The sequence below is a fragment of the Dipodomys ordii genome, unplaced genomic scaffold (genome assembly GCF_000151885.1).
Source record: "Dipodomys ordii isolate 6190 unplaced genomic scaffold, Dord_2.0 Scaffold110, whole genome shotgun sequence".
Lineage (NCBI taxonomy): Eukaryota > Metazoa > Chordata > Mammalia > Rodentia > Heteromyidae > Dipodomys > Dipodomys ordii.
Window position 1 is genome coordinate 5,598,387 of NW_012267326.1, and position 12,511 is coordinate 5,610,897.

The 12,511-nt window shown below is 49.6% G+C and overlaps 1 protein-coding gene across 1 annotated transcript in view; it reads left to right on the forward strand.

The window, feature by feature from the left end:
- The first annotated feature begins 704 nt into the window (after positions 1 to 704).
- The window catches only part of Trim71 (tripartite motif containing 71, E3 ubiquitin protein ligase), a 68,724-nt gene continuing 56,917 nt past the window's right edge, over positions 705 to 12,511 (forward strand). The window contains exons 1-2 of the mRNA XM_013028481.1: positions 705 to 1,203; positions 1,250 to 1,581. Of these exons, the coding sequence (XP_012883935.1) occupies positions 705 to 1,203; positions 1,250 to 1,581 (831 nt within the window). The remainder of the gene's footprint in view (positions 1,204 to 1,249; positions 1,582 to 12,511) is intronic.

The following is a 12,511-nucleotide window of genomic DNA, read 5'->3' on the forward strand; positions in this document are numbered from 1 at the left end:
GCCCGGCTCGCACGAGGTGCAGCTGCGCGGGGGCCGACCGCCCTGAAGGGGAGGCTGCGCGGGGTCGGGTCCGTAACGCAAGGCCGGAGCGCGGCACACCGGGCCACCCAGGAGCCCCGGGCTGCCGCGTCATGCGGCGGGGCGGCTGGCGTCGCGCGGCCAGCACCAGCTTAGCGATTTGCTGCTCCCGCCTTTACGAGTTCGGGGCGCCTTTCCCCCAAGGAGAGACTAAATCCGTTTAGCGAAAAGCCCTGTAACACCAAATAACTCGTCGAACCAAATTCGTGCTCTCGCTGGGCGGGCCTGGATTCCACCGCGGACTGGCGATTTGGGGACGACTCTAGGCCGGTGCCTAGCGAAGCCCCAGCGGCTGCCGGGACTACACTGACCCCCCCGACTCCTGCTAGCCACGCGCGTGTCAGGGCTTGTTCCGGCGTTCCCGCTGGGGAAGGCACGCGGCGCCCACGTCCTCCGGGAGGAATCCGTGTCTCCCCTGGACAGTGGCATTTAATGCCCGCGGTGGTAGGGCTGGCAGGACGCAGGCTGCACGCGGCGAAGCCGAGGGGAGCGCGGCGCCCCGGGGTCGGCTCCTGGATCGTTCGTCTAATCGATGCATTTTTCTAACTGAGCCGACTCACCCCCCCCCACCCGCCCTCTCCTCCTCTTCCTCTCGGGTCTCCTCCCTCTTCTGGGCCGGCTTGCAAATGGCTTCGTTCCCCGAGACCGATTTCCAGATCTGCCTGCTGTGCAAGGAGATGTGCGGCTCGCCGGCGCCGCTCTCCTCCAATTCCTCCGCTTCTTCCTCGTCTTCGCAGACGTCCACGTCGTCCGGGGGCGGCGGCGGAGGCCCGGGGGCGGCGGCGCGCCGCCTGCACGTCCTGCCCTGCCTGCACGCCTTCTGCCGCCCCTGCCTCGAGGCGCACCGGCTGCCGGCAGCCGGCGGCAGCGCCCCGGGAGAGCCGCTGAAGCTGCGCTGCCCCGTGTGCGACCAGAAAGTCGTCCTCGCCGAGGCGGCGGGCATGGACGCGCTGCCTTCGTCCGCCTTCCTGCTCAGCAACCTGCTGGACGCCGTGGTGGCCACGGCCGACGAGCCGCCGCCCAAGAACGGGCGCGCCGGCGCCCCAGCGGTAGCGGGTGGCCACAGCAACCACCGGCACCACGCGCACCACGCGCACACGCGCGCGGCCGCCTCCGCGCCGCCTCTCCCGCCCGCGCCGCCGCCGCCTCCGCCCGCGCCTTTCCCGCTCGGCTCCCGGCGGCCCAGCTGCCTCCCCGTCCGCTCTGATGTTGCGCCGGCCCCACGGCTGCAGCTCTTGCGACGAGGGCAACGCGGCTTCGTCGCGCTGCCTCGACTGTCAGGAACACCTGTGCGACAACTGCGTCCGCGCGCACCAGCGCGTGCGCCTCACCAAGGACCACTACATCGAGCGCGGCCCGCCGGGGCCCGCGGCCGCCGCCGCCGCTGCCGCCGCCGCCGCGGCGCAGCAGCTCGGGCTCGGGCCGCCCTTCTCCGGCTCGCCCTTCTCCATCCTCTCCGTGTTTCCCGAGCGCCTCGGCTTTTGCCAGCAGCACGACGACGAGGTGAGTTCACCGGCGGGTTCCGGGTGGATAGGTGGAGGGGGGGGTGCGTGTGTGTGCGGGTGGCCGCGCGCGGAGGGAGGGGGCCCGGTGCCCAGCCGGTGTTGTGTTGTATTTTATTTTCTCGGGTTACGGGGCAGTCGTTGTTACCTGGTAGATCACGATCTAGCGATCTAGGAAGACCTGGCTTTTTGAAAATGTGCGTGCCGCCCTCGGAAGTCCCCCCGAGCGCGGCGGCCCCCCTCCTGACTGCCTTGGTTTTTCTCCCTGCGAGGTTTGGTTGTGCGGTGGGTTTGGGCAGGCGTGTGTTTGTGTGTAGCCTCCCTGTGGAGGCCCGTCTTCCCGATGCTCTCTGCTAGGGCGCACGTTGGCTTCTCTCGTGTGTGTTTGTGAAATTGGATGCTTGCTTTGGAGTCGGGCGCGGGCGGGAAGCGGGAGCGCGCGTGGGTGAGAGCTTCTGCGGTGTAGATCTGCTGTCCACGTGCGCCCCGGCGGACGGGATAGATGTCTCTGCACTTTGGGAGGTGCGAGACACCCCGACGCTGAGTCTGTATCTGTTCCACAGTTGTGTGTGTGTGAACGTCATGTTGTGGGTCCTCCCCACACCCAGCTCCCACGTGCAATCGTGTTGCGGGCCCACGGCGGTACCTCGATGTAGAATCCGAAGCGCCCAGTTCATCTGGGAGTCTCTTGTAGTCGCCCGCCGCGCCCATCTCCAGTGGGAGCGGGTTTCCCCGCTTAGGACGTGTCCCCTATCCTACTCACCCATAGGCTCTGCATGGCTCGGAGAAAGTCCGGAGCAGCTGGTTTGGTCGTGCCTGGAATCTGAGGTCGGCACCACCATCGTTGGGCTTGATTTCTGCTTTTTGGATGTTGAACCACTTCTTATTCGGTAATTTACGGACCAGCACGCCCTATTCAGTTAGAACACCCACTCCGGGCCCGGAGGGATTTTTGAGAGCAGACTGCCGAATGGGGTGGGTGACTTAATCTACCTTAAACCTGTGTGATCGTCAAAAGCTTTGGAGGAAAGAGCAGAAATTGGCAGAGGATGGACGAATCCTGTTGGAAGAGGGGGCCGGCTGGTGCCCGGCACTGCCGGCCTCGTTCACTCCTAACCTGTTATTTCGGAGGGGACAGCACAGCTAACGTCCTGATGGTCGTTTTAAGCCGACTTTTCCAATTGGGGGGGAAAAAAGTTGCAGTTCTGATGTACTGTGAACATCTTATATTTTCAAGATCTCTTTCGGGTATGCAGCTGTGTGAGCCTCAACTTCGTTTTCAACCTTTGAATTGGCGCCCACTTTCCCCACATTCGTGGGGAATGTTCCTTGTGCGTTCTTTTAGAAAATCCCTGGAGCAGAAAGATGGAGCCCGAGTTGGCTCCCTTGCCCTTTAGGTTGAAATGGAGGTGGGGGGAGGGGATGAGTGGGGAGAGCTCCCGGAACTGCCTGCTGGGAGGGGCACTGAGTTTAAGTGTCACTTTTTATTTATATTCCTGGTTAAAGATCCACTTATTTGGGCCAGAATTGGTGTTCTGAATTGCTAGACTGGAGAGAAAGGTTTATTCACTTTGAGATGATAAAACCAATCCAACAGTGTTGGAAGCTCTCCTCACCCTGTGAGGTACCCGGATGCCCTTAAAAGTCACTTTTTAACCTGGGCAGGGATCGGTTGTGGGTGTTTTAATAAGAAATCATTAAGATATAGTTATTAAAGCAAATGCCTCTCATCAACACAAAACGCGCTCCATTAGCTTTTCATTCAAACAAGAATGTTTGGAAGTGGTTATGTCTTTATTCGATATAAGACTGGAACCGTCGGGTTTTAAAGATGATAAACGAATGCTTCAAGTAGATGACTGAAATATTAGAAAAAGCTTCACTGGTACTGCGATTCTCACAGGCTATCTATATAGTCTAGCCTTTTCCTTTGATGGAAGTGTTGTTAGCTGTTACAGAACATGGTCCCTTTAAAAAGCCATCCCTTTCTGGCCCGGAAGGAGCACGTGGGCACTTTGGGAGGATGTCTTGGGCTTTTTACTCCAAGCACACTTTATCTTAGTTCTTAAAACTAAGCTACTTCTGTGTCAGCAGATCCCATTAAATCTTTTGGGGTGCCTCTTCCTTTGGGTGACCCTGTGCCACCTGACCTGGGAAGGAGGGCCCAAATGGCTGTCATTGCCTGGGGAAAGCAGCCTCATGGGGAGAAAGCTTTCCTTACGCATCACTTTCCAGATAACTGGGCTGCTTTGTGAGATGGGTGTCTGAACCCTTATTTAAAACACCACAGTCATTTGGAGCCCAATTTGCAAGGGGAAGATGTGATTTGCTTGCTGCCACTTTATCTTTCCTTGTATTTGGTTCATTGGGGGCATCATTTGGGAATTTCATTAGTTCAGGCTGACACCCAGAATTTTGGGACCTTGCACTGCCCCTTCAGCTTTGATCAGGTTCCTGAAACTTGTGCTCAGGATCTCAGTTCCTGGGAAAGGCTCCCACGGCTTAGTGTTCTGTGTGACTCTGACATGAAATGCCCTTCAATTTTTTTTTTCCCTTTGGACCACATGGGGTGGAAGCAACACTGGGAACAAATCAATCTGTGTGTTCACTGTCTAAGTCATGTAAACGGCAAAAAAGTCTAGCAGAGTTTGAACATGTCCAGGTCCCCAGGAAAGCTCCTCATTAGCAGCAGAGGTGGCTGGGGGGTCTGCGAGGACATTCTTGCCATCTTGAGTCAAGGGAAGCATAGCTGGCTACACAAATAGTGGCCCCCGATGCAGGTCTGAGGGGGAGATTTTGCAGTCCCCTGGTCTTCAGTAAGTAGGTGAAAGCTGATATATGTGTATTCAGTCTTCAGTTAGGCTTTAAAATCCTTCTTAGAAAGAAAGGTCTAAGATTCTGCTCAAATTGACTCTAGTCCTCCCATCTACCCCTTTGAGCAAGGCAGTCTGCCTAATTTCTCCTCCATCCATCTCTAAAGTGATTGTATATAGACACTGTTGGAATTTATAGTAAACTTTGAATTGCTATGAAAATGAGGTTTCAACTGGAGCCCCATTTATTCATAGTTAAGTTTTATTTTTGTAATCCTAGGGGAAGAAAAGGAGTAGAAATGGGTATTCTGCAGCCTTTGGTGTATGCATCTACCTCATCTATAGGCTGGGAAACTATACTTCGATACCTTAAAAAAATAGAGCTTCTGCTTTGAATCTAGTTGAACAAGTATGAAGTCTGTTAAATTAAAAATAAAATGCTTGCTGAAAGCTAGTGGCCTTCACCTGTAATCTAGCTACTCTGAAGGCTGAGATCTGAGGATCACTGTGCAAAAAGCCAGTCCGGGTAGGTAATTGGACCCTCTTATCTCCATTTAAACACCAGAAAACCAGAAGTTGAGCTGTGGCTCTCAGGGACAGTGCCCAGACCTGAGTCCAAACCCATGACCCATCAAAAAAAAGCTTGATGAAAAGTTATGGGAAGGCATAATTAGATTGAACTGAGTACTAACATTAAAGTGCAGAAAAATAGATTTTATCCACATGAAACCCTTGGATTGGGCCCTGGCTAATTTGGCCAAGCTAGGCTACTGTTGTTATCACGACTATTTGAAGACAAAACTGAACTGGTTTTTAGATGTGGACTAGGTATCTGTGAGATCTTAGTTTTCCAGTACTTGGAGTTTTTTGTTCTTTGGAGAATAGTGTACACATTTTGAGGAAGAAAATAGACACTTTAGATTTCCAGTCTTCCTTCAAAATGATTGTGACATCAGTAACATACTTTCAGAATTAAAAACAGTTGCATTTGAAGTAGATCTCGTTTGAAGATTCAGTGAAATGGCCTTTTTTCACCTCAGGCCTCTTCATTTTATTTTTATAAATGCATGTTTTGTTGGTCATGGGGCTTGAACTCAGGGCCTAGGCACTGTCCCTGAGCCTTCTCACTCAGACTCTACCACTTGAGCTCCACTTCCGGTTTTCTGGTGGTTATTTGGAGATGAGTCTCAGACTTTTCTTGCCTGGGCTGGTTTTGAGCCATGATCCTCAAATCTCAGCCTCCTGAGTAGCAGGATAACAGACATGAACCACCACTACCCAGCTCCAATGTAAAATTTTAAGCAGTTTACCTTTTGTCTTTTCATTTAAAAAAGAATCCTTTTAACTGTGCAATAGAAATGGCATTTGATGTTGTGGAAGTGAAATGGCTGAGATGATTTCACTGCTGAAGTGGTTTGTCAGGTTAAAAAGGTTTTATGATTTTTCACTTACTGCATGATTCCATAGCTTTGTAATCTAACCTCTGGTGCTGAAAATCACGTTTTGCTTCATCTTTTCCCATCCAGTTATTCACATAGGCCAAAGATTTATTTTAGCTGTATTCATTCTTAGCAAGTAAGGGACCATTTTTAGTGAGGTTCTTCATGATATGCAACAAGTTGAGATGAACCTTCCCTTGCAGGCAGTTTCATTATTTCCCCTCCATCCCCCATTCATCCTCACTAGAACAAGAGAGCTAAAAGGCCTGGCTCAGTAAGGCTGTTGCTATGAACTAGAGCAAGAGAAAGATGCTGTTAGAGAATTTACAGTAGCCTAAGGGCAACCTGGTACCATTCATTTTAGCTTACTTGGTAATTTACTTGGTTTTCCTGTTGGCCTTTTCTAGATTGTGGCTTGCTAAAAGAAGTTGGGTCTGTCTTTCCTCTTTTTTTTTTTCTTTCTGTTTTTATGTGGTGCTGAGGAATGGAACCCAGGGCCTAGTTCATGTGAGACAAGCGCTCTACCACTGAGCCATCTTCCCAGCCCCCGGTCTTTCCTCTTCACCTGATGTAACCGACCTCCTGCTTGCTCAATCCTAAATGACTCCCCTCCTGTTTATTGTGCAGGTACTGGCAGTCAGGGCCTCTGCTTAGCATTTTCAACTCACAGCTTTGCTTTACCACTTGAGCTATGCCTTCACTCCAACTTTTTCCTGGTTAATTGAAACCTCAAATTTGTTAGCCTGGGCTAGATTTGAACCCAGATCCTGAAATCTCAGCCCCTTGTGCAGCTAAGATTACAGATATGAGCCACCAGAGCCTGGTTTAGTTCTGTTCCCTGTGCCCCCCAATCTGAAACTGATATTAAACCATATTCTAGAGTAATCTTTTTTTCTTTTCTTTCTTTTTTTTGTTGGTTGTGGGGCCTGAACTCTGGGCCTGGACACTGTCCCTCAGCTCTTCAGCTCAAGGCTAGTACTCAACCACTTGATCCACAGTGCCATTTCCGGCTTTTTCTGTGATGTGTTGAACCCAGGGCCTCATGCATGCAAGGCAAGTACTCTACCAATGAGCTACCTTCCCAGCCCTCCTTTTTTCTTTTTTTTTTGGGGGGGGGTCCGGTCGTGGGGCCTGAACTCTGGGCCTGGGCACTGTCCCTCAGCTCTTCAGCTCAAGGCTAGCGCTCTACCACCTGAGCCACAGCACCACTTCCGGCTTTTTTCTTTTTGCTTATGTGGTGCTGAGGAATCGAACCCAGGGCCTCATGCATGCAAGGCAAGCGCTCTACCACTGAGCCACCTTCCCAGCCCCTTTTTATTTTCTTTAGCTCCTCCCCCCTTTTTTTCCCCACTGCTCAGTTTGAGAGAATGTGTGTGTGTGTCTCACTTTTTGCTTGGTTATGCACCTGGATTGAGATCTGCTTACTTGTAGCTAGGATGATGACAGGTGCACTGCTACTGATCAAGAGTTTCTGTTTATGTCTGGGATGGCCTCCAACTGAGATCCTCCTGATTTCTGCCTCCCAGTAGCTAGGATTGTGGGAGTGAGTCACAGGTACCACTCAGCTTTTGTTTTTTGCAACTGGGTTGCTCAGGCTGTTCTAAAGCATGTAATTTCCTGCCAGTCTTCCTGTCTCAAATGGTGTTAACAGGTTTAACTCACCATACCCAGCCAAAAAGTGGTTAATTCTTGCTGGAATGTATTTCAGAGTGATAGAATAAATTGAGCAATTGTGGCTCATGCCTTTATAATTCTTACTCAGGAAGTTGAGATCTGGAGGATCTAGATTCAAGCCTATCCCAGACTAAAGTTCACTAAGCTTTTTGCGCTTCAAAATAAGGAGCAAAAATCAAGTGTTAAGGCACCAGCCTTGCAAGCTGAGGGGTCTGAATTCAAATACCAGTACCACCAACAACAAGAGGGGCGTTTTTAAAAATTATTCAAAGGGTTTAAAAATACATTTTTTTGTTATTACAAGGGTGATATAACAGGGGGGTTACAGTTACATAAGTCAGGTAAAGAGTTTTGTTGTTTTTTGTTGGTCCTGGGGCTTGAACTCTGGGGGTGGGTGCTGTCCCTGAGATCCTTTTGCTCAAGGCTAGTAATCTACCACTTGAGTCACAGCACCACTTTCAGCTTTTTCTATGATTAGTTGGAGATAAGTCTCATGGACTTTCCTGCCCAGGCTGGCTTTGAACCATGATCCTCAGATCTCAGCCTCCTGCGTACCTAGGATTGATTACAAGTCTGAGCCATCAACGCTCAACAAAAGTACATTTTCTTTTTTTATTTTTCTTTCTTTCTTTCTTTCTTTCTTTTTCTTTCTTTCTTTTTTTTGGTTGGTCGTGGGCCCTGGGCACTATCCCTCAGCTCTTCAGCTCAAGCTAGGGCTCTTATCTTCTACTTGAGCTACAGTGACACTTCTGGCTTTTTCTGTTTATATGGTGCTGAGGAATTGAACCCAGGGCCTCATGCATGCAAGCTAAGCACTCAACCACTGAGCCATCTTCTCAGCCCAAAAGCACATTTCTTTTTGGACAGTGTCAGTCCTTTCCTTGCTGTCCCCAGTTTTTCCCTCCCATCCCTACCTACAAATTTTCAACATAGTATCTAGTGAGTACCGCAGCTGTATTTGTTCACCCTTTGTCCCTCCATTTCTGTGTTCCCATTATCCTCTTAAAGACACATAATGACCAAACAAGACAAAAAGAAAACAAGCAACAAGAAAAAACCCTCTTGTTTGAAAGGGGTGTTTTTGATTATTTCTTTCTTGTAAGGCTGGTGCAGGGTATTAGGTTTTATTAACACCTATGGAGTCTGAAGTAGAGAGGACATGTCCTCAAGGCTTTGACAAGGTAACTTCTGGGGGCTCTGGCTCAGACTTACAGCCTGAGTACCTGAGGGATTCCTGGGAATAGAAGCTGTGCCTAATATCTGTCACCAGCTAACATCTGGCCTTTGGCTAGTTAGAAAAGATTGCCTAGTCTTTTACTTCTGGGATAAGTATTTACAAAATTCAAAAGCGGTACTTCAGCTCAGTGCAGCACCCCAGTAATCGCCAGTGTTTGGGAGGCGTCCCAAGTTAGACTGGCCTGGGAATATTAGTGGTAAAACAGTCTCAAACCTAACTGCACTCCTTTTGCTGCTAAACATTGGTTTGCTACTAGGCATAAGCAGATTTTGTTGCCTTTTCCTGCCCTGGTACTGAGGTTGGAACTCCAGGTCTTAGGTGTGTTTTGTTTTTCAATACTCTCCCACTGAGCTCTAGACCCCCAGCTGAGGCACAGGTGTTGTTTTTGCCAGTCCTGGGCTTGAACTCAGGGCCTGGGCTGTGTCTCTGAGCCCTTCTCTGTGCTCAAGGCAAGCTCCCTACCACTTCCAGCCTTTTCTGTTCATGTGGTGCTGAGGAATTGAACCCAGGGCTTCATGTATGCTAGGCAAGCGCTCTACCACTGAGCCACATTTACAGCCTGGACTGATCAGGGCCTGGGTGCTATCCCTGAGCTGTTTTTCTGCTCCAGACTTTTAAACAATTTTTATTTTGTCGGTCGTGGGGCCTGAACTCTGGGCCTGGGCACTGTCCCTCAGCTCTTCAGCTCAAGGCTAGCGCTCTACCACTTGAGCCACAACACCACTTCAGCCTTTTCTGCTTATGTGGTGCCGAGGAATCAAACCTATGGCTTCGTGCATGTGAGGCAAGCACTCTACCACTGAGCCACGTTCCCAGACCCTCCTGAAGGCTTTAGTAACTGGATGGGTTGTGCTTTTTACCAGATCACCATGATCTGATCGGAGGAGCCTGTACAGTAATTTCTGCAAGTATTTTTTTTTTTTTCTGCTTATGTGGTGCTGAGGAATTGAACCCAGGGCCTCATGCATTGCAAGGCAAGCGCTCTACCACTGAGCTACCTTCCCAGCCCAGTTTTTTTTTTTTTTTTTTGGCGGTTGTGGGGCTTGAACTCTGGGCCTGGGCGCTTGTCCCTCAGCTCTTCAGCTCAAGGCGAGCGCTCAACCACTTGAACTACAGCACCACTTCCTGATTTCTGCAAGTAATGGATGCATGACCGGCAAATGTGTAAACCTTACCTTGTTTCCAGTTACAAAACTGGAACTCACTTGTGACTTTCTTTTTTTTCCCCAAGGGTATATGGGAGCTTGAACTCCTGGGACTTATGCTCTCTCTTGTTTAGCTTTTTCCTGTTTCCACCATTACCGTTTTTTGTTGTTGTTGCTGTTTTTTGGTTGATTGTGCTGAGATTGAACCGCCTTGCTTTCTTTCCTGTATGGTCCTTAACTTCTGACTTTTGATTATTTTAGGGTTTGGGTTTTCCCAAGCATTGGTGAAATTGTAATAGAAGTGTGTTTAGAGCCTACTTGTATGCCTTTAGTTTTTTTAGCACTTAGGTGGAATGTTAGCGTTTTTGTAGGCTGATGGCTGAATCCATGGTCTTGCCTAAGCTAATCAGGCAAGTCCTGTGCCCCTGTACCAGCCTTCTGTTTTTGGTGTTTTTTTTTTTTAATTAAAATTTTTTTTGTTGGTTGTGGGGCCTGAACTCTGGGCCTGGGCGCTGTCCCTCAGCTCTTCAGCTCAAGGCGAGCGCTCTACTGCTTGAGCCCCACTGCCACTTCTGGCTTTTTTGAGTATTTTATTTGAGATAAGAATCTCATTGTGACTTTTCTGATTTTTCTGCCCTGGCTGGTCAGATCTCAGCCTCCCAAGTAGGTCTGAACCACTGGCGCTCAGCTTACCTTATTATTATTATTTTTTTTTCTGGTCGGTTTTGGGCCTGAACTCTTGGCCTGTGCACTTTTCCCTGAGCTCTTCAGCTCAAGGTGAGCGCTCTACCACTTGAGCCACAGTGCCACTTCCGGTTTTCTAGTGGTTAATTGGAGATGAGTCTCCTGGACTTCCCTGCCCAGGCTGACTTTGAACTGCGATCCTCAGTAGTTAGGATTACAGGGGCGAGCCACTGGTACCTGGCTTGCCTTAATTTTTATCTTGGATATTTCTTCATCTTGCTTTCCTCTCTGCCCAAGGGTCTGCTGAGACACATCTCCAGCTGTTCTTCCATACTTTGTTTTGAGACAGGGTCTTGTTTAGTTGTTCAGGCTGATCCTTAATGTTCACTCTTACAGCACATACCACCCCATGCTAAAATGGTGAATTTAGGTGGGTCTTTTCCCCTTATTGTACATACTGGCAGAATGTCTAGGAGGAAGGGGAGTTGTTTGGGAAAGCCCCTGTATGGACAAGAGGATGGTTGAGTTAATTGAGAGAAGTCTTAAAGCTAGGCACCAGTGTAATCCTAGCTGTTGAGATCTGAGGGTCACCAGATTAATTAGCACCAATTAATCACTAAAAAGAAATGAAGCTGTGGGCGGCCCAGGTGGCTCACCTATAATTCTAGCTACCCCAGGAGGCTGAGGTCTGAGGATCACAGTTCAAAGCCAGCCTGGGCAGGAAACTCTGTGAGAGACTCATCTCCAATTAACCACCAGAAAACCAGAAGTAGCGCTGCTGCTCAAATGGTAGAGTGCTCTCCTTGAGCTGAAGAGCTGAGGGACAGTGCCCAGGCCCAGAGTTCAAGTCCCACAACTGACTCCTACTCTCCCCTACCCCCCAAAAAAAGAGAATCTGGGCCCTGATGGTTCATACCTGTAATCCTAGTTACTCAGGAGGCTGAGATCTGAGGATCACGGTTCAAAGCCAGTCTGGGCAGGAAAGCCCATGAGACATTTTTTTTTTTGGTCAGTTGTGGGGCATGAACTCTGGGCCTGGGTGCTGTCCCTCAGCTCTTCAGCTGAAGGTGAGCACTCTATCATTTGAGCAGCAGTGCTACTTCCGGTTTTCTGGTGGTTTATTGGAGATAAGAGTCTCACGGAATTTTCTGCCTGGGCTGGCTTTGAATCTCAGCCTCTTGAGTGGCTAGGATTACAGGCATTGAGCCACAGGCTCTCCACCCCAGAGACTCTTACCTCCTGTAAACCACCAGAAAACCAGAAGTGGTGCTGTAGCCCAAGTGGTAGAGCACTTGCTTTGCGCCAGAGAGCTGAAGGACAGCGCCCAGGCCCAGAGTTCAAGCCCTACAACCAACAACAAAAAAAGAAATGAAGCTGTGGCTTAAGTGGTAGAGAACCAGCCTTGAGCAAAAAAGCACTCAAACAAATAATACTAGCACAAGAAAAAAGATTTAGTTTCTAGAGTTTTGCAGTAGAACGTACTCAACTGATAGGATTTCTAGGGTGAGAAAGCAGATCCTGTTTAAGGAAATATTTACAGGTAGCTGAAAATTTAACAACAGTGGATTTTTAAAACATTATTATTATGTGCTAGTACTGGGGTTTGAACTCAGGCCTTATTTTGCTTGGCTTTTTTGCTCAAGGCTGGAACATGAGTCACATTGCCATTTGTAGCTTTTTGGTGATTAATTGGAGCATCTCATGAGCTTTTCTGCCCAGGCTAGCTTTAAACCAGGAGCCTGGGCTGGGAAGGTGGCTCAGTGGTAGGGTGTTTGCCTTGCATGCATGAGGCCCTCGGTTCAATTCCTCAGTACCATATAAGCAAAAAGAAAAAAGCTGGAAGTGGTGCCATCTCTCAAGTGGTAGAGCGCTAGCCTTGAGCTGAAGAGCTGAGGGACAGTGCCCAGGCCCAGAGTTCAGGCCCCACGACCGGACCCCC